We start from the raw sequence: 21,160 nt of genomic DNA, 5'->3' as shown, positions 1-21,160 counted from the left end.
GAGGACTTGCTGAAGACAGACCTGGTGGTAACCACCAGAGATTCATTATGCATGCAGTGGCCACTGCGGGAGAAGCTGCTAGGCAAGGGAAGGAAGGAAAGCTGAAGCTGGGGGCAGATAACGATAGGTTGGCTGGTGCGTAGAAAGGACAAGGAAGCAGGAAAAGGGAGAGGCTGTGGGGGGTTGCCAGGGAAGGGAAAGAGGGAGGAAGAGAAGAATATAGGGTAGAGAATGAGATTTCCCTTCTTCGCCATATGATATTGTAATTGCACAGTTAGTTCTGGCCAAGCTGCATTGGTTTCCTGTTTAATTTACATGTCAAAGGTGGCTGCTTTAGAAAAGCTAGATCTCTGTATAAAACCAGTATACGCTGAATTGCAGTAGAACATTGATTAAAATGTAACATCTTATTTTAGGATATTTGGTTCTAATTTGTGATTTTCAAGCTATGTTTGCAATGTTGTACACATATATACATTTACAAAACACTTCACATGAGTGCTTGGGAATGTCGAATGTATAAATGAAGAACTGCTAAAAAGTGCAAATTATAGAACAAGTAACACATTTTGAGGAATAAATGTAAGTTAAATGTTCCACATCAGCATGGCTCTTACTTTGTATTAATTTTTCTTATATGAAAATAGCTCAGGAGAAATCATGAACAATTAACAGAGTTGTCTGCCTCGCTGCTATTGTTGTGAGTTCTGGAACTTAATACATTCCAACAATTACATTATTGCATAAATACAAAATTAGCTTAATTTCATAATATTCCATGATAACCAGCCCTGTCCAACTAGAGTAAATGCCAATCTTTTCTGCTTCAAGGCTGTCTGCCTTTACAAAGTTATGCTGTCTTCAGTATTTTCAGCAATTTTTAAAAATTTCACTTGAGCACAGCACTGTGTGCCTCTGCACTGTAGGTCCTGATCATCCTATAGCTCCATAAACACAGCCATAAACAGACCCCCAAGATTACTCTGGTTCATTGCTGTGCTTCTTCCAGGAGTATCTCCAGTGAGCTTAAAAGGTAGTTTCAGCAGCCCCTGGCTAAGAATAATGAGACTGAGATATAGTCACTGTTGAACTTCTGTCCACTGTGTCAAAAAACTAGCGCAGCAGCTATACTTTGTTATAGGTGAAGTTAGGCGTCAGTGGACAAAGAGACAAACACTAGAAACCCTGAAAGCTCTCTGGGGAACAGAAGGAAAATCCACAGGGCTCCTTCCTTGCTTACTCTTACAGGCGAGGCCAGAAGAAAAACAAGAGGGTGGGTACTCCCATCTGGAGATGGAATGATCAGCCCTACTTCCTGACTCCATGGATGAGGGGTAATGGTGTACCCAAATGTTCCAGAATGCCTCCTTTCCTCTAAACAAAAATGTATTCGGGGAGGGATGATGTACAGCTTTTGTTGTGCATCAAGTCCTTATGAATTTGAGTGCTAAATTCTGCTTACACCATCCAGTCACCACCTTAATAGAATCCAGTATGGGTAATAATTTGACGACTAAGTCACAAAGTGAAGCTGTAGAGAGAGTTTTAAATTTCTTCATATCACGTGAAATTAACGAGTTGGTTCACACATTTAGCTGCCAGGAATAAGGTATAGAACACAACTCAATCAAGTGATGTACCAACTCATCCTGTGAATTTAGGCGGAGGTATTTGTGAGTTTCCTGCATTGTGCAGGGGGTTGGATTACATGACCCTGGAGAACCCTTCCAACTCTATGATTCTGTGATTCTCAGATTCTTTGGATTTTCATCCTTTGTATCTGAGATGGCAAAACATCCTGGAATAGGCATCCTTTTATTCTTTCCATTAACTTAAAGTACTAGTTTGTCAAAAGTTTATAAATCAGTTTCTAAATATTATAATGATTTAGCAAGCAATCCATTATGTTGAGTTGCAGTTACTCCTAGATTATAGTTTAGTTACTTGAACTACTGCAAGCCATTAAACAAATGATAAACTATAGCTATTCCTTAGTTCTCATCTACGATCAATTGGCTTAGTTCATTCAAAATCGGTAATTACTCAAATCATAAGTGTGCTTATATATAAATCTTAACTAATTGGTTGTATCACTGAAAGCTATAGTTACAAACATGCATTTTTTTGTTTACTTGGTTAATGCATTCTGCATGGTAATTCTAAATGAGAGATACTTGTGGATGAAGCACTGCTTCTTGTTCTGTCTGTGCTCATTTTTTTGTCTAGGAAGTCACTGTGGAATGGTGAATGACCATGATTCTTCCTGTTCTCTTTGTCCCCCTGCAGAATCCTGTCTGAGAGATAAAGTGGATAGGTTGTTGGTTCTTTGCAGCAGGAGATTTTATCAACTTCTGGCAATTAGTTTGTGTGGAAAAAAGAGTTCTCTAAAGATAGGGAAAGGCATTCATCTGATCTCTTGGAACTTACAAAATGTGGGCCAGTGAAGTGCATATGAAATGCGGAATGTTTGGCTTTAAAGTTTCAGGCTCCATTCCCATTCATGCAAGCATGGTTTCATACAAGGTTGGTGCTTGGCTATACCAATTGCCCTCTTGACAGCTGTTTATTTCAAGCTAAGCTAAATGCAAGAGGGAAGCCATTATGCCAGATGTTAAGGACGAGGAAATGAATGGCTTGGAGTCTGTTGCCAATGCATGTTACAGCCCCAGGCTGGGACTTGTGAATGAAAGCATCTAGTTTTCAGACATGAAAATCCCCGAGAGACCTGTGGAGGACCTGCATCCCAGCTGAAACAGTGCTCAAGCAGACATGAAGATTGCGAACGACAGTCTCTAACAGAACTGGTAATTGTTGCTGCTCAGAAGGGGCTGCCTGCTTTCTCTGGCTTCACAGGATTCTTCACAGAAGCTGGTGGGCTCACAGGCACTGTCATTTTCTGTGTTCCTTGGCAAGTTTGTATAGTCCTTCAGAGGATAGGTAAGGGGGGAAAAAATTAGCTCCCAAATTGCCATCATCACAGTTTGACGCAAAAGGGAAATGCAGTTAAGTCTTATTTAAACTGCTTGTTGCCTACTTTTCATGCTCCATTAGTCTTTGACATGAAAACTATATCAATTGTGGAAGGCTCCCTTAACAAATAATAGCTAGGTATTGTATCACTCCTGTGCTGAAAGATCTGTACTAGCTGCATAGCTGTTCCTGGGCACAATTCAAAATGTTGGTTCTTACCTTTAAGGCTCAGGGTATCTGAAAGATCATCTTCTCATATGCTGTCCAGCCTGCCAGTTAAGATCTGCCTCCCAAGCTTGCCCCTACCTTCAGAGGTGAGACCACTGGCAACCAGAGACAGTATTTTCTGTGTTGGCCCCTGGCCTTCAGAATGTCCTCCCCCTTGAGGCTCACCTGGCACCTGCTTTACTATTTTTTTAGGCACCAAGTCAAAGCATTGCTTTTCATCCAGGCTTTTAATTTGGGGCTTATCTTTCCAGTTGTTTTGTGACCTGTTTCTAGTCTGGTCTGTTTTTTGAATAACTTTATACTACTTATATGTCTCTGGGCTTGTTTTTATATTAATAATTTAGTATTTTAATAGTAAGCCACTTTGAGCAGGGCTCTGAAGAGGTAGCATAATATCTCCCTCCTAAGTAAATAATAGATCATGGCCAAGAGTACTGGATTGTCCTTCTGCCACTGTACAGATGGGCTCTGAACTAGTATATGCTCAACCAGTAGTAAACTGTTATGGTAAGAAATCCTTTTCCACAATACTGCTTATGGAAATCTCACCCAAACAGTTACATTAGGGAGGGGTGAGCCAGGTAATGTACTTTCTATGAAAACACACTGCGTGGGTATGGTTTCCATCTCCCTTTTCACCTTAGTGATTTAAATCTCTACCTGTTCTTTGATGGCATCTAGCTGTTTTTGAATGACAGTACAAATTTCAATGAAGGTTGGCCTTTGAGTGGGCTCCAAGTTCCAGCAGGCTTTCATGATGTTGTACCTAGATGGAGAAAAAAAATCTATCACATCCTCACACTAAATTGTAGTAGTGCCCTGCGCAGAATCAGGTGGGGAGAGCTTGTAACTCTTGTCAATGGATAAAAGCTGATCTTACAATGATTTTCAGGTTGGAGCATATATTTAGCTGCTCAGTTCTTTCTTATACTTACAGTGACAGCAAATGATTCAACAGTGTACTGTATTTCTGTGTGGTTCTTGGAAGCTTGCAAAATATCTTATATTCTAATAGCGAAGTCAGGATATCTTTGGGTACTTAAATCCAGTGACTGGAGCTGTGAACGGGCAACACTGCTCTTTCTATAAGCCCCAAAAGGGCCCTAGATGTGAAATCTTTTTTAAAAAAAACACTGGGCAGCTTAATCTGAAAATGATAAAAGGAGTGCCTGTAGCTTTAAGCAACAGATTCCTTCAGTGGTTGTTGCTAGACAACCACAGCATTCCAAGCTTGACTCTGTCGCTAAAAGGCAAGGGGGATGGCTCTTTCCATCCCTATTTTGGTCTTTGGGGAGAACTCACTGGTAAGAATATAAGAACATAAGAAGCCATGTTGGATCAGGCCAATGGCCCATCCAGTCCAACACTCTGTGTCACACAGTGCCAAAAAAAAAAGGAGGTTCACAAGTGGGGCTGGAAGCCCTTCCACTTTGCCCCCCCAAGCACCAAGAATACAGAGCATCACTGCCCCAGACAGTTCCAATAATATGCTGTGGCTAATAGCCGCTGATGGACCTCTGCTCCATATTTTTATCCAAGCCCCTCTTGAAGCTGGCTATGCTTATAGCTGCCGCCACGCCCTGTGGTAGTGAATTCCACATGGTGCTATGGAAGGGAGCATATTTTTCTGGAGAATTATTTTCAAGCTATTTCATAGTAATGATTGATTAAGAAAAGAATAATCTTGCTGTGACTTCAGTTTAGATCACTGGGGGCAAAACTTTAATATCTGTAATAGTGGGAAAATGCAAAAAAAATGGTATGTCATCATCTGATGGACCCAAGTATATGACTCAGACAGTTTCAAACATTCAGTTGTTCAAGTCCCATCCCTGAGTCATCCTACTTACATGTCATCTGAAGCAAAATCAGGCCTGGCCATATGATATCCCTGTTTCACCAGGCTATAAAACTTGCTGTCCACCTTCATACCAGGATAGGGGCTCTTGCCTGTAATTGTAACAAGAAGCATAGTGCTTTAATAGGAGAAACAATCTGGGCACCATTCTATTTATGTGTACTTTTCAAGCAGGATGAAAGGATGTTGGAGTAGCTTGTAGGAGGGCAAGTATGTAAACTAAGAGAGGCCTCTGAATTGCTAAAGGTTTTGAGACACACTGGGCTTGGCAGAGTCAGAAGCAGTGTATGTTGCCTCTAGCCAGGCCCTGCTTCAGGTGAGGATAATGTTGACAGCTCTGGGCTGGGAAATAACTGGAGGTTTTGGGAGTGGAACCTATGGCATCTGGGGAGGGGTGGGACTTCAATGGGATAGAATGCCATAGAGTCCACCTTCCAAAGTGGCATTTTCTCCAGATAAACTGATCTCTAGAGATCAGTTGTAATCCCAGGAGATCTCCAACTATCACTTGGAGGCTGCAGCAAACCAATGGCGGTACAGTGATAGCAAAATAGAAAAAACAACTGCACCTGAAAACAAAACTATTAAGTAACTTATAATATTTCTATAGAATTAACACTACAAATACAAAAGATACACAAGATTCAAAACGATACTTCCAAAGGTCCAGTGTCTCTTAAGGCAACAAGAAGTTCTTTCTGTATGATTCCTCAAAGTTTTTTTCTTTAATTAAGGTCATGAAAGATCCAAAGTTCAATTCATAAAGAGTCAATATCCAGAATTCGGCTCCAAAGGGTAATTTTCCTTCACGCGGTTGCCGGCTAGATGATCCACGTTCCTCTTGAACAAAGCTTTTTCACAAGCTCTTTCAAGACGGCTCTTGAAAAGAATGTCTAAAGAAATGGGCAAACAAAAGTGATGCTTGGAGAGCAAATGGTAAAATTGTCATTCGGCTTGCGAAAAAGCTTTGTTCAAGCGGAATGTGGATCATCTAGCCAGCAACCGCATGAAGGGAAATTACCCTTTGGAGCCGAATTCTGGATACCGACTCTTTATGGACTGAACTTTGGATCTTTCATGACCTTAATTTAAAAAGAAAACTTAGAGGAGTCATACAGAAAGAACTTGTTGCTTTAAGAGACACTGGACCTTGGGAAGTATCGTTTTGAATCTTGTTGTGTATCTTTTGTATTTGTAGTGTTAATTCTATAGAAATATTATAAGTTACTTAATAGTTTTGTTTTCAGATACAGTTGTTTTTACCACTTGGAGGTTGGCAACCCTAGGTAAGGATCAAGATGACAGTGCTGACCCTGGCTGATCTGAACCCCAATAAGTGTGTGACTTCCGCCATGCTTGCTCTGGCCTTGCTTTTAAAAATATCTAGAATAATTTCCCTGTTCTTTCATGCTTTTCCTCCAAGAATAATATCAGCCTTGTATCCTACACTCTCTCAAAATTTATCCATTTCTAGCAGAGGTTCTTTCATGAAGAAAAATAGAAACCAGACAAGCTTTCCTTACCTAGAGAATATATCTCCCAGAGAAGGATGCCATAAGACCATACATCACTTTGTACTGTGTAAACACATTCAAAGATACTCTCTGGTGCCATCCACTTCACTGGCAGGCGAGCCTGAAATTGCAAAACCATTCCTTATTCATGAGCCAGCAGATAAAATCTGTGCCTTGACTGATCTTTTTGCTAAACCAGACTCTGCTAGGTAGCCTCCACCTATCCCTGCATGTGACTCCTCTTAGCCTGTTGTGCTATCTAACACACAGGTGTCATCCCAGGTACTTACATTGCCTTTGACGACATAATTTGTATCATTCATAATGTCTCTAGCCAGGCCGAAGTCACAGATCTTTGCCACTTGTCCATCAGCTACTAGCACATTCCTTGCAGCCAAATCTCGGTGGATGCACTGGATGGGATAGACAGTAGAGTACGCTGCGCATTATTGTCCTTTGCTTTTCTTGAATTTTGTACCTAGCTATGGCCATAGCCACGTGAGATCAGCAAATGAAACAATTGTATTGAGATGTCATGATAGTAATCTAAGTATTTATGGCCTAGAAGGCATCCAGATCTAAGCATGTATCGGTAGGGCCTTACCAATGATATCATGATGTCACTTTCACACCGATTCCTCACTAGCAGTTGCTCCACCCCCTGGCTTCTACTTTCCACCATTGATTCCTCACCAGTTGCTGCGTGGGGACATTTCGATCTATGGCTTCCTCCAATTTTCCCTGAGGCTACTTGATCTTGTTTTTTGGAGATCAGGAAGCCTCAGGAAAATTGACGGGAACCACAGGTCAAAATGCACCCACACAGCAACTGATGAGGAATCAATCACTTGAGCTGTGGAAAGCAGAAGCCTGGGGGTGGAGCAACTGCTAGTGAGGAATTGGTATCAGTGTAACCCAAAAGTGACATCATTGTGTCACTGGCAATTTTATGGCATTTTGGTCCATATTCTGTGAGTTTGGGGTGACTGTTAGAACATCAACCGATATGACAGCACCTCTGATTCATGCTGTCATGATTTTGCTTGCAATCCTGATGGCCTCCCATTTCTCCCTGCAGTCTTCCCTTGCTGCCCAGTTGAATGGTGGTGCATTGAACTGGCTGGGGATGAGAGGTATCCCGCCAAAGCAGGAGACCTGGGCTGGATAAATAAGGGCTGACCCATGCATCCACTTCTCTGTTGTTCAGCATAGATAAGTGATTGTGTGACCGCTTTGCCAGAACACTGCCAGAACTTACTAAAAATATAGCCAAATCCCAAGTTTTGTTCAATTTCCATGTGTGTCAGTTGGTCATGTTAACTATAGCATGGGTTCATTACCAACATGGGCTGTGGGTGGTAAGACTATAATCTAGAGCAGGGGCACCCAGATTTGAACAGCCTGTGACCTCTTTTAGAATTCTGAGGAAAGCTAATGGTTGAAACTATACGACAGATGTCTTGGGAGGTGGGCTGATCCATCACAAAATGGCTCCTATGAGGAGCAATCACAAAATTGTTGGGAGGTTCTAAGCCAATTGTCTTCCTATGATGGAAGCAGCTGCTACTGAATGGTACTACTCCCTGCAGACCCGAAGGTGATTGTTGCTGGGTTCTTCTTAAGCACCTTTCACTCCAATGAAGAATGCCAATCCCTTTACTTTAGGGAAGAAAAACTTTGAAGAAGCGAGTGAGCACCAGAAAATACATCAGCAGGTGCTACATTGGGGATTACTGATTTAGAGTGTTTCTTTTGGCTTTCTGTTCACCCTTCAGTGGTGCTTTGTGGGATTTCATTCTGATGAATTCTGGGCTAAAGTAGTCTTCTAGCTATCATAATTTCACAGGCATACTTCAGAAAGGTACAATGGAAAATGGTAGTTTGAAAATCACATTTGATGTACATTTGGACACACAGGAGGCTACTCCTTTTACTGTGCTGAACCGCCCCCCCCCGCCAAACAAAACATAACCCATACTACACAAATGTCACCAATTCACCACATATAGAAATGGCCATGAATCAGCCATGACAGTTACAGCTTATTTTTATCTTGCTTGGCAAACAGCTTTCTATTGTGTGGCCCAATGAGGTTACTCGATATTTGCATGTTAATGGTAGTTCATTTTCCCCCTTCCATATAATGCTGAGGTTTCCAATGACACTGTTCATTCATGTTTGCTAAATCTTCCCAAATTTCAGAATGCTGCATATAATATCTCTTGTCTAACTGCATAACTGATAAAATCTTATCAATATGCAAACTTCAAAAAATGTAGATGATTGTTGTGTTCTTAATGCTAAATAAGGAGGCAGCATAATTTTAAACAGGGAGAAGAAGAAGATGATATTGGATTTCTATCCCACCCTCCACTCCGAAGAGTCTCAGAGTGGCTCACAATCTCCTTTACCTTCCTCCCCCACAACAGACACCCTGTGAGGTGGGTGGGGCTGGAGAGGGCTCTCACAGCAGCTGCCCTTTCAAGGACAACCTCTGCCAGAGCTATGGCTGACCCAAGGCCATGCTAGCAGGTGCAAGTGGAGGAGTGGGGAATCAAATCCGGTTCTCCTAGATAAGAGTCCGCACACTTAACCATTACACCAAACTGCACAGTATAATAAGTCAGGTTCTTTCTCTGAGCAGAGCAGTCATGGCCTAGGGCAGTCTAAAAGACTGGTTCAGATTAAAAGAACAGTGTTAATGTAAACACCACAACTGTGGTGTTGTGGTGGTCTGAATCTCTGCTCTCAGGTTCCCTTGGTGACTAAGCCACTGCAAGAGGGTATTAACCTCTGTGCAAATTGTCACGAGCCAGAGAGGCTGCTATTGCCAATTATAACATGGTAGGGACACAGAACCCCCAACGGTAAGTTTCAGTTCCTTCTTCCTGAAAGGAAGAAAAAGGCAAGCTACAGCTTTAGAACACGTTGAGGTTAACCCATTGAACAGATACAATTCAGGCATAACAAGATGTGAAAATTCTGCAGCTTATGGTGGAAGATACTAGCTGAAGAGCAATATTCACACGCACACACAAAAATCCTGATTATTTATGTCATAGATTTAAGGAAGTGGAATAATCTACAAGAATTCTATCCATCAGTGTCTTTTACTTTTTGAAGTTCAAGTTCTCAGTCTAAAATAGAGACTGCAGAACAAATTTTGAGTCCAGTGGCACCTTTAAGACCAACAAAGTTTTATTCAAGGTGCGAGCTTTCATGTGTGTACACACTTCCTCAGACACACTGGAATGAAGGTTAATAGTTCATATATATATATAGACAGATGCCTCTGCATATGTCAACAGCATATTAGCATACAACTTAATGAAGATGTTCTGACATATGCAAAGGTAAAACAGCAATAGCAAGCTAAATTCATTAGGTCACCATCTGTTTTGATTTAACTTGTGGAAACAGCAAAGCAATAAATATGTCACGAGACAGATGTGTAAGCATGAAAGCTCACACTGTGAATAAAACTTTGTTGGTCTTAAAGGTGCAACTGGACTCAAAATTTGTTCTACTGCTTCAGACCAACATGGCTGCTCACCTGGATCTATCTTCACAGAGACTGCAGATCTTTCCTGTTTCCCTTTGCCCATGTCTAACCATAGGAAAGTCTATTTCTGAGTGTGCAGGACTAGGCTTGCCAACCTCAAGCTGTAGCCTGAAGTTTTCTCAGAATTATAGCTGATCTCCAGTCCAGACTACTTCAGAGATCAGTTCCTCTGGCAACTCACAGGATTTTTCAAAATAAGATAATACATATTTAATGAGCAACATTAAACAGCTTATTCTAACATTTCATTTAAAGATGTTACTTCAAAGTGTTTCTCAATCATACGTTATGTGCTTCCGCTTCTCTGAACAGTAGAAAGTCAAGGGAGAATAGAATAGGTTTTTGTTTCTTTCGCATAGTGTCTTTATATCACCCGAAAGAAGAGAGTTCAGCTGCCAGTCTTGCCGTATAATCCTAAGGAGCTGCTTCATCCAAACTAAAACCTGTTGAAGTCCAAATTAGCTTCAAACTGTTTCTCAGTGTCTTCCACTAGCTGAAGGGTATTGTTTTCCAAAGGCAGGGGAGAGTGATCATCATTATATGCTTCTGTTAAATGCTGATCCCAACCCTCTGTTAGCTGCATTAGGTGAGAGGCTCATCCTCAATAATTAAGACAGCCAACCTCCTCAGTGGCATTCACTTGTCAAAAGGAAGAACTAGCTCCCAGACAATTTTAGCTCACTCTAGAAAAATAAAAAAAATCAACATGCTGGCAAAAATTTAAGATGATATGAAATTAGCTGTTTATAAAACAGTTATCTCTGCAAATACTCTTCGATCTATTACAGTTTCCTGTTAACAAACTGAAGTATTCAGGTTTAGTTTTTATACAAATGTCATACCTTTCACAGAGCTGGGTGTAGTAATTATAAGGGGGGGGGGAGAAATCTTCCATACAGAATACTAGATTCTAGGACACAGAGCTTTAGTCTAGCCTTCTCTTTTGTATGAAGTAGGGTTGCCAACCTCCAAGTGAGGTTTGAAGAGCTCCTTGAATCTCCAGACTACAGAAATCAAGCTCCCCCACAGGCTATATCCCCAAGTCTCCAGGAATTTCCCAACCTGGAATTGGCAACACTATGAGGCGGCATGTCTCACACGCACACTCTGTTTCTTTTTCAAGTCTTGTAGAATATCTCCCTTTGCCTCTCTGCTCCTAATGTCAATCATTTTGCTAATAAGAAGTTATTTGGAGGATGACATACATTTTTTGAAGCAAGAAAAGACATTCCCTGAGCCACCTGGCTGGAGAACCGTAGCAATTCACGCAGGCCAAGAACTGGTTTGTTCTCCTTTTCCTCTTCTGAATCTGAGCTGTGTCCTTGATTGGAGAAAAATTCATGGTGAGCAACAGAAGGCATCTCCCCAGCAGGATAATATTGAACCTCAGCACTAGGGTGGGTACGAACCAGGTTTCTTGGGCCACATGAACCTTCCATTTTACTGAACTGGTTCATTTTGTGAGGTTAGTGATGTGGTAGAACAGTCTTCCCCTAGGGTTAGATATGCCAAACTCACATCTTGTCTCCAGCTGACTCTCCTCTACCTGCCCTCCAAGTTTGGTGAGGATTAGACTGGGGGGGGGGGGGGGGGCTGAGTTACAGCTCTCCAAAACAGGTACCCCAGGAAAGTGCTGTTTGGGGAAATCACAGCCACAGGTTCAGTAGTGTGTCAAAAGGACCCCCTGCAGGCTCGAGGCACCAATGAAGCTAAGCCCCTCTGCTCGGCATGAGCAGAAGGATAGGTGCCTGAGAATCCTGAGTAAGCACCCTTGATCCTATTGTTCACACTGAAGAATGACTTCCAATTCCCTTCCCTCTCTGCCTCTAACTGCCATGCAGCATACTTGCTGCAAACAGGAAAAACTGGCTGTATGTGAGCTACTGCATATCGTTCTGCTCCCATAGAGCAGAATGGGAGCTCTCTTATTGGAAGCCAGCACTGCCTGTTGAGCTTTGGAGGGCTGCTATTGGTGTTTCCAGGGCTGCAGAAGTCCATCTCCTGTTGCCTAAACAATCATAATTGATCTGCGCCAGCTTGTCTGCCATGAATACTGCCAACATACAGCACCCAAACCTCCAAAAACCATGTGGAGGGTCATGAGAGGTTTGTAACAGGCAAGACTGCATGAACAAGGCAATTTTTGTCACAGATTTAGATTTGTGGACCGGTTCATGCCCATCCCTAATCAGCACACAATAGTAAACAAAGTCCAGCATAATGGACATTAATATGGAATTTTGGTTAAAACACTTGAATTTGACACCACAAGGGTATCATGAAACCTGTTCACAGAAAAGGAAATAATCTTTCTTTTCTTGTCCGCTCCTGAATGTCCTGTGTGTCCCAGTCTTGCAAGTTGGATCCAATGTTGCTCTTCCACAGGAGTGCATTATTTCAACAACAACCACGGGCAAAGCAGTGACCAATTTTTGTGGTATTACAGTAAACAGTACAATCTTTGTTTACTTTAGTCATCTCCCTCACTTCTTTCTCTGTCTTAAGATCACCAGGTGGGGAGGGGCAGCTCTCACACTACAGCACTCTAGCAAGACCACCCAGCCTGTGCCCCCTTTCATCCATTGCTGTGAGATAAGATGATGGGAGAAGAATGAGGAGGCAATTTGGCATTGCACCAATGCATGACACCACTTCCAGTTTTGCACTGGAAGCCCAAGGAGTTTAAAAGTTATGCTACCACCTTTTGAATATTAAGCACCAATGGTGCAAAGCATGCATCCTCCTCCTTTGACTATTTATCTTTTGCTGGTATGGAGACTGGTGTTGCCACAGGTCTCATTTTCAGACAGTTGTCTCCTATACACTGACTTCCAAATACACTATCACTGAATGAAACTATCACTACAACAGTGCATCAATCTAGGATTCACACAAAACTCTATGGTTTAAAGAGGTTTGAGTGAATCCTAGAGTGTCACAAAGATGTGATGATTTCGCTTCTGGTTTCACAATGAAATGATGTTACACACTAGTGCAACACCATATAGCTTGTGCTCATCTTGGAAATTCTCCTGCCACTCTTGTTCATTGCTTCCATCAGGCAAGTGACAGTACCCCCCCCCCCCTTCTAAGTTACCCTTAGGTTATGGTAACTCACAGTGGTTCAAGGGGATATATTCCCCTTATGATTTCTACTACATTTGACTCGATAGCCTCTATGATAGCAGAGCAACACCACCCACAACATGCCTTTCCCTGCCCTATCATCCAGAAATAACCACATCCCATTTGATTTTCTTCCTTCCACCGGGTTTCTGAAATGCTACTATATTTAAGTAGCCTTTTAACATGAAACATCTCAGCTCCCTACATCTTGGCTTTGTAGCCTACACGTCATTTTAACTCCCTTGGCCCTTCTCAAATGTCCATCATTTATTCTCTGCTCTCATGCTCAATTGCTAGCTCATTTCCACTCAGAATTTACTGCATCATCCCTTTCAGTCAGTCTGAAATGGCAGTTCCCCAGCTCCTATCAACTTTCCCCCAGCCCACAGAGTTTAAAAGTTATGCTACCACCTTTTGAATATTAAGCACCAATGGTGCAAAGCATGCATCCTCCTCCTTTGACTATTTACCTTTTGCTGGCATGGAGACTGATGTTGCCACAGGTCTCATTTCCAGATAGTTGTCTCCTATACATTGACTTCCAAATCCACTATCACTGAATGAAAGAAAAACAACCAGAGAGCAAAAGTTAACAACAATGTAGTATCTATGGCCTTTAAGCCATACAGCAAAAATACTTCAAAAAAAAAAGAAAAGAAAATCAAAGCAGTATTTGATTTATGCAACTCAGAGGATACTTGACCAGAGTCAATCATACTACAGTTTCTTGCAATGCAGATCATTCTTCTCCTCTTTCCAATTGTTTCAATGAGTGTGCAATGTCTAAGTGTGTAACTGGGTTTTTTAAAGCCAAATTAATGGCCAAGGATATGACATTTAAAATCACATCTATTATGGTGTACCAAATTGGGGAGGGAATTTGGTAAGCAGAAGGTCCCAGGTTCAATCCCTGGCATCTCCAAAAAGGGTCCAGGCAAGTAGGTGTGAAAATCCTCAGCTTGAGACCCTGGAGAGCTGCTGCCAGTCTGAGAAGACAATACTGACTTTGATGGACCAAGGGTCTGATTCAGTATAAGGCAGCTGCATATGTTCATATGTTCTAGAGCTGTGCTGGCTGGTCTTCGAAGTGCATAGTATAGCTCACAGTCTCTGCTGGACCCCATTCTTGGCAAACACTCTATTGTTTGAATGCATTCCAGAACAGGGTTGCCAGATCCCTGGTGGAAGTGGAGGTCCCCCACCACCAGGACCTGCCCCAGCTGCTGATCACCTGGCCAACAGGAGGGCTTAACAGGAGAAAGAGGCCACATCTCCAGTGTCACACAGGAAGTGATGTCAATCATGCCAGTGATGTCCAGGCAAAGCTCAGCTATTTGGGCAAAAGCTCTAAGGAAGAAGCCATTTTACCATAGAGTTTTTGCCCAAACACCTGAGTGTTGCAGCAACAGTGCAGCGTGATGACATCACATCCTGTGTGATACCAGCAATGTGGCCTGGGCTTTTCTCTTTCTCCTGGTAAGTCCCCCCATCAGTTACAAAGAGGTATCTGGCAACCCTATATACTAAGCACATCATGTGCCTCAGATAAGCTTGTAGGCATCCAATATTTTTCATGGACAGGTGAGGCAGGCAGACATCAGGAGTTTGACAGCGAACTCTTACTTAAAATTGCCTTTTCTTTTTTGCTGTCTCTGGCAAAAAAACAGCCTGATATAACAACCTGTTATGTAAGATTTTGCCTCTGTGCATCTGGCTGTGAAGAGATCTGCCACTGTATGTTTTTCTGTCCCTTATATATATTTCTTTGGAAGGGATTTGCAGGCACATTTATTTCAAATCCACAAAGACAGGCATTTACTGTTTGAAACTGCTTTCCGTTATTTACATTCATAAATTATTGCCGACGAAAGTGGTGCAATTAGTATAGCTGGGATTCAGTCCCAGTTTATTAAGGGTGAGATGCTGAAGTGAAATACTGTAAAACATAATAGCAAAATGTAACACAGTAGACTGAGTGATCTGTTGATTGCTCAGACTGAAGAGGAACTTATTTTTATTTTTTTGTGACAAATTATATGTGATTCCTAAACATATGAAGTGAATGAAGTCTCTCTATCTCATTGAACTTTACCCTTGGTGACACATGGCTTCAATTCTTACCTTCGGACATATTTCTTCCCAAGGTACATATTCTTATAGTCAGCCACCGTGCTATCAAAAGAGGAGTCCACGGTCAAATCCTGGATTATGAGATTCTCAGCTACTTTTCGCAGGAAATTGAGCAAGTCCCCATGTGGACAATACTCAGTGATGACAAAGATGGGACCTAGAAAGAAGCATACAGAAAACATTGCCAGAGAATGGTTTTAATGCATTCTCTTTATGCTTTTTAAGTGTTCAGATGTAGCCCTTTATGTGTATGTACATTCTGACCCATTAGAAATTGCTGGCAATGTTTTTCTCCAATACGCATCTCATGAGTCATTCTGATTTGTTCCTATCAGCAAAATGATGATAGCTGGTTAGACAAGAATGATTTGTGGGCTCCAACAATGCAAAGAGTTTTGTGGCACAGAATTGCATGGGATCAAACTAAATCTGCCAACTTCACCTTACTTCCCTACCCCCCCTCCCCATTTTAAAATCCAAAGCAGTATAAGTAGGCTATTGTTATGATCAGAGTTATGGCAGAAGGAGAGGTTACTTATTTCACTGTGGTTAAGTAGAAATGAAAAGTTCAGAAGAGTCTGAATGGGGGCAACAGGGATGTAGTGGCAGCATGACGGCTTGTTACCTCCATGGGTACATGCACCCAGCAGGTTGACGATATTCTCATGGTGCCCCAAATGGCTCATGATCTTCAGCTCTGACATGAGGGCTTCCTGCTCATCAGCATGTGCTGTTGCTGGAATCAGAAAGAAGAATGGTATATCTAAAATCTAACATAGAGACAGGGTGAAGGAAAGAAAAGGAAAAGACTGGAGAGGTAGAAGGAAAGAATGATAGAAATTCAATAAGCTCTGTTCTTAAAAATATATCAATAGATTCCGTGTCCATTAATTCTTGCATCTACGGCTCCGAATCGTGGGTTTTATACCGTCATCACCTGCGACTCCTTGAGCGCTTTCATCAGCGCTGCCTTCGCACCATCCTCAACATCCACTGGAGTGACTTTGTGAGCAACACTGAAGTCCTCAAGCGGGCGGAGGTTACAAGCATCGAGGCATTGCTGTTGAAGACGCAGCTGCGCTGGGCAGGGCATATCTCCAGGATGGAAAACCACCGCCTTCCCAAGATTGCCCTGAATGGCGAACTTTCCACCGGGCATCGAAATAGAGGGGCACCAAAGAAGAGGTACAAGGACTCCTTGAAGAAATCCCTTGGTACCTGTTGCATTAACCATCACCAGTGGTCTGACCTAGCCTCAGATCGCAAAGCATGGAGGCACACCATCCACCAGGCTGTCTCTTCTTTTGAGAACGCACGCATAGCTGGTCTTGAGGACAAAAGGAGATTGAGGAAGAATCGCACTGCTACAGCACCAACCCCAAATCAGACTTTTCCCTGCAGCCACTGTGGCCGGACCTGCCTGTCCCGCATTGGTCTTGTCAGCCACCAGCGAGCCTGCAGCAGACGTGCACTTTTCTTAAATCTTCGTTCGCGAAGTCAAGCCGAGAGAGAGAGAGAGAGAGATACCCCATTTCCCTCTTGATCCAATGTTGGGGTTGGTTTTAATAAGCAGGCCTGAATACCAAGCACTAGGGTTATGCGCTTTTTCAGACATTACAGTTCTAAGTTGTGCTCACTATGGCAAAGACAGGTTTGCCACCATGAAATACATGAAGTGCCTCTGGGCTAGGAGTATGTGTATGAAGAAGAGGTATGAACAGGTCATATGCAATTGTGGAAGCAAGGTGGATTGCAAATCAGAGTCAGCTGCAATAGGGGACAAAAGTATCCTGAAAGGCTAATGAAGCTGTCTACACACATTAAGAAAATTCTACAATACAGGCAGATATGAAGGACAAAAATTACAGAACAATAGAAATTTGATATAGTTTATATTTTATAAAGTCTGGTCATGATCCAGATAACTGGCATTATGGATGCACTTACTTGCTATTCTGAGAAGCAGAAATATTTAGTCCATAAAAATTATGAACATATGAAGCTGCCTTATACTGAATCAGACCCTTGGTCCATCAAAGTCAGTATTGTCTTCTCAGACTGGCAGCGGCTCTCCAGGGTCTCAAGCTGAGGTTTTTCACACCTATTTGCCTGGACCCTTTTTTGGAGATGCCAGGGATTGAACCTGGGACCTTCTGCTTCCCAAGCAGATGCTCTACCACTGAGCCACCGTCCCTCCCCAAATTAGGTTTGGTAGGGGAAGATGTAGAAAGGGGTATTTGGTCAGATTCATTCTGGCACTTTCTATTGAACGGAGGATTGTTGGGTTTATAATGCACCTAAAAGCCTTTTAGAAGTGCATCTGCTGTTCAAGTGGAACTTGGCCTGAATGAAGTCTGTGACGCCTGAAAGATAAGCTACTTTGTGAAATCGTATGCTTGGATGGCATAAACTGCCTTTGGAAATAGTACAGGACCTGTTTACTTATAGGGATTATTCTTTAAATATATGTACTCTTTATAATAGCAGTTTTGCTACCTTGCACTCACATTTCAGCATTTTCACAGCCACCTTCAGGACTGAATCTTCTTTCCCGAGCCCAAATGCAGTGGCTTCAACCACCTCTCCAAAAGCTCCGGCTCCAAGCGTCTTCCCTGTGTAAGTAAATCTGATGTTTAGAACCACAACAATATTAGGAAAGTAACTTTTGACTTCAGTGGAGGGAGTGTGCATGCAGGGATGTGTATGTGTAGACACATGGCTGAAAGTTAATGGGTAGAAGTATCATTAATCACAATAAATCTGGATTAGGTACCCAGAGAATGGGCTTTTTCACATTCTTATTATACTCACTGATGCTCCTGTTTCTTTGGATTTTTTACTCTGTTCTGCATATATTTTGTTCCCTGTAGTGGTCGATTCAATAAGTTGATGTGATATCAAGTCGACCACTAGAGGGAGCAAAATACATGTTGAACAGACCCTCTCCCCCTCCTTCGCCCTCCCTAAGAAACAAGAATTTACAGCAAGTAAAATCAGAATGCAGAAAAGCCCAACAAGAAGAGCTTCTTTCAGGGTTTCATATTATTTTTCCATTGCTGCTAGCCCTTTCTATCCCTATAAAACATGGTTGTACTTTCTGTTGTATTTATCTTCTGCTGCCAGTTAAGGGGAAAGTAAGTGTTTTTATTTTTTGTTAATTTTACAAAATTCCAAGTGTTTCAACAAGAATAAATTGTGTGCCAAAAGCCCCAAATAGATGGATATAGGACTTGGGCTGGAGTGCTACCCTCAGGCATGGCATTCTAAGATTGTGTCATTTCAGTTTTGACCATCAGGAAATGAGCATGATCAGTGTAAACAATCACATACATCAGGATCAGAGACAAGCCCGCTAGGATTGCCCCTCACCAAACTGCAAGTTGTTCCTGGGAAACTCCCATTTCTCATTATAATGGAGCAGGGTGGGATCAATAAAAATGTAATTGTTTCCTTCAGAGGACTCAATGATCTTCCAGCGGACTTCGTACTTTGGTTTCTGAAAGGAAAAGAATTCCATAAATCAAGCATGGATTGTTGTTACAAGGTTAGTACCAGTTATCACCATCCCTTATAGTCTAAAATGCCCATGGTCTACTTCCTAGAAAGGAGGCTCAGTTTAGCAATCTGTGTATGGGCTTTTAAAAAAGAGATTAGATATGGGGACTGGCTTGATTCAGTCAAATTTTTTTCCTTCTCAGTTTAGCCTGAGTTATTCTGATGCCATTTTGAAGCTGGGGTTGAAAATCCCATTCCCTAGGAGGGTCTTCTCCTGTGCTGCACAACTTTTAGAATAATGATAATAGTAATTGTATAGCATTTTGTGTAGAATAGCCAAGAGATACTAAGATTGTATAATTAAACTTATTTGCGGCCTTAAAGCTGATCTGGTTAGAGGTTGTGAAATTCCTAAGGCCCCTAGGCATCTATGTACACTGCCTATTAGTAAATCTGACATTAAATAAAACATTGAAAACAAGGAGAGCAGAAAAGCTAACAAATTAATGCTAGGGATTATGAGTACCACAGTATACTTTTGCTGGTAGGTGTGGATTCAGTACTGCCTGTTCACTTGGCATCCTACTCTCTCCAGGGCCATGACAGCAGCAACACACCATTTTAAACTCCCTCTCTCTCCTTTGCAAGTCATGAATCTGACTGTTAATTTCTCTGCAGGACAAAATCAGCCTACTGTTCAACTGGAAATTCTCCTCATTCTAAAATGGCACTATTCAAGTGAGAATACTAAAGTAGACTTGTTGTTGTTACACTGTCCCCCATGAACATGGGGCTCAGAGCAGATTACAACATGAATAGATAGACATAAACAATTTAACAATTAAAACTAAGCATGCACATCAGAATCAGTTAACCAGATGGTGTAAAAACTATTTCACTGTTCCAATGTCCCTGGGAGAAAGGGAAGGGAAAAACAAAGGCAGTATTTCGATAAAACTCACTGGTCTCACCCATATGCCTGTTTCTCAGGTAGGGTTGCCAATCCCCAGGTGGGGGCAGGGGATCCCCTGGTTTGGAAGCCCTCCCCCTGCTTCAGGGTCGTCAGAAAGCGGGGGGAGGGGAGGGAAATGTCTGCTGGGAACTCTATTATTCCCTATGGAGATTTATTCCCATAGAAAATCATGGAGAATTGATCTACGTGTATCTGGGGCTCTGGGGGGGCTGTTCTTTGGGGCAGAGGCACCAAATTTTCAGTATAGCATCTAGTGCCTCTCCCCAAAATACCCCCTAAGTTTCAAAAAGATTGGACCAGGGGGTCCAATTCTATGAGCCTCAAAAGAAGGTGCCCCTATGCTTCATTATTTCCTATGGAAGGAAGGAATTGAAAAGGTGTGCTGTCCCTTTAAATGTGATGGCCAGAACTCCCTTGGGAGTTCAATTATGCTTGTCACAGCCTTGATCTTGGCTCCACCCCTAATGTCTCCTGGCTCCACTCCCAAAGTCCCCAGATATTTCTTGAATTGGACTTGGCAACCCTATTCTCAGGCCCTGTGGAACTGAGCGAAGTCCTGCAGGGCTCAGGTCTCGATTAGAAGCATATTCCATAGAGCCAGAGCTATCACAGAGAAGGCTGTAGCTCAAGTTTAGGTCAGGTCTTGGGACTGTCAGTGTGTTGTTATTATGGGTGTGCATTTGGCTTTCCCAAGCCTAAAAAAAATGCCTTATCGGTATTTATTTGGTATTTCCTAAGTCTCATTGAAGGTTTTTTTCCTGGTTGGCAGTTAAAAATGAAGATTTACTTATGCATAGATGAAGAATCACATTAAAACAGAATTACTTGGATTGAGACAGGAACAGTTGGATTTGAGAGGAATGAGAAGGATTGATATACTAGCATATATGGATGGAGAACTGTTATAGAAATCAAGGTTAACAGTAGTAGAGTTTCAGAGCTTTTTTCAGTCTCTGAACTTAAATTATTCTTTGGCTACTTTTCTACACAGACAGGATGAATCTTACCTTTGTGCATTTGTAGAATAAGGTGATGATACAGAGAAGAAGAAAAATCGTTGTTCCCACAAAGCTGGCAATCAATGTCTTGGAGATATTTGTGGGGGTCATCTGGATTACTTTCAAAAAACCAAGAAGAAGGAGATCAGTATGGATTATTGAAACACCATTTTAGCAGATCCCAACTATTAGTTAGTTTAGGATTTATACTAGGGTTGCCAGGTCCAACTCAGGAAATATCTGAGGACTTTGGGGGAGGAGCCAGAAGATTTTGGGGGTGGAGCCAGGAGACTTTCCCATTCTCTA

At 42.1% G+C, this 21,160-nt stretch overlaps 1 protein-coding gene across 2 annotated transcripts in view; it reads right to left on the bottom strand.

The window, feature by feature from the left end:
• Positions 1-392: 392 nt before the first annotated feature.
• Positions 393-21,160, bottom strand: part of CSF1R (colony stimulating factor 1 receptor) — a 66,883-nt gene continuing 46,115 nt past the window's right edge. For both annotated transcript variants that reach the window (XM_060240323.1, XM_060240324.1), the window contains 12 exons: positions 20,864-20,973; positions 18,758-18,884; positions 17,896-18,000; positions 16,014-16,124; positions 15,380-15,545; positions 13,729-13,814; positions 11,338-11,453; positions 6,861-6,983; positions 6,580-6,691; positions 5,049-5,148; positions 3,859-3,964; positions 393-2,924 (listed from right to left, as the gene is read on the bottom strand). In XM_060240323.1, coding sequence (XP_060096306.1) covers positions 2,793-2,924; positions 3,859-3,964; positions 5,049-5,148; positions 6,580-6,691; positions 6,861-6,983; positions 11,338-11,453; positions 13,729-13,814; positions 15,380-15,545; positions 16,014-16,124; positions 17,896-18,000; positions 18,758-18,884; positions 20,864-20,973 — 1,394 coding nt within the window. In that variant the 3' untranslated portion in view covers positions 393-2,792. The remainder of the gene's footprint in view (positions 2,925-3,858; positions 3,965-5,048; positions 5,149-6,579; positions 6,692-6,860; positions 6,984-11,337; positions 11,454-13,728; positions 13,815-15,379; positions 15,546-16,013; positions 16,125-17,895; positions 18,001-18,757; positions 18,885-20,863; positions 20,974-21,160) is intronic.

Source organism: Heteronotia binoei, chromosome 5 (assembly GCF_032191835.1).
Source record: "Heteronotia binoei isolate CCM8104 ecotype False Entrance Well chromosome 5, APGP_CSIRO_Hbin_v1, whole genome shotgun sequence".
NCBI lineage: Eukaryota > Metazoa > Chordata > Lepidosauria > Squamata > Gekkonidae > Heteronotia > Heteronotia binoei.
The sequence above is the reverse complement of the archived record's forward strand: the minus strand, read 5'-3'. Positions and strand labels throughout refer to the sequence as shown.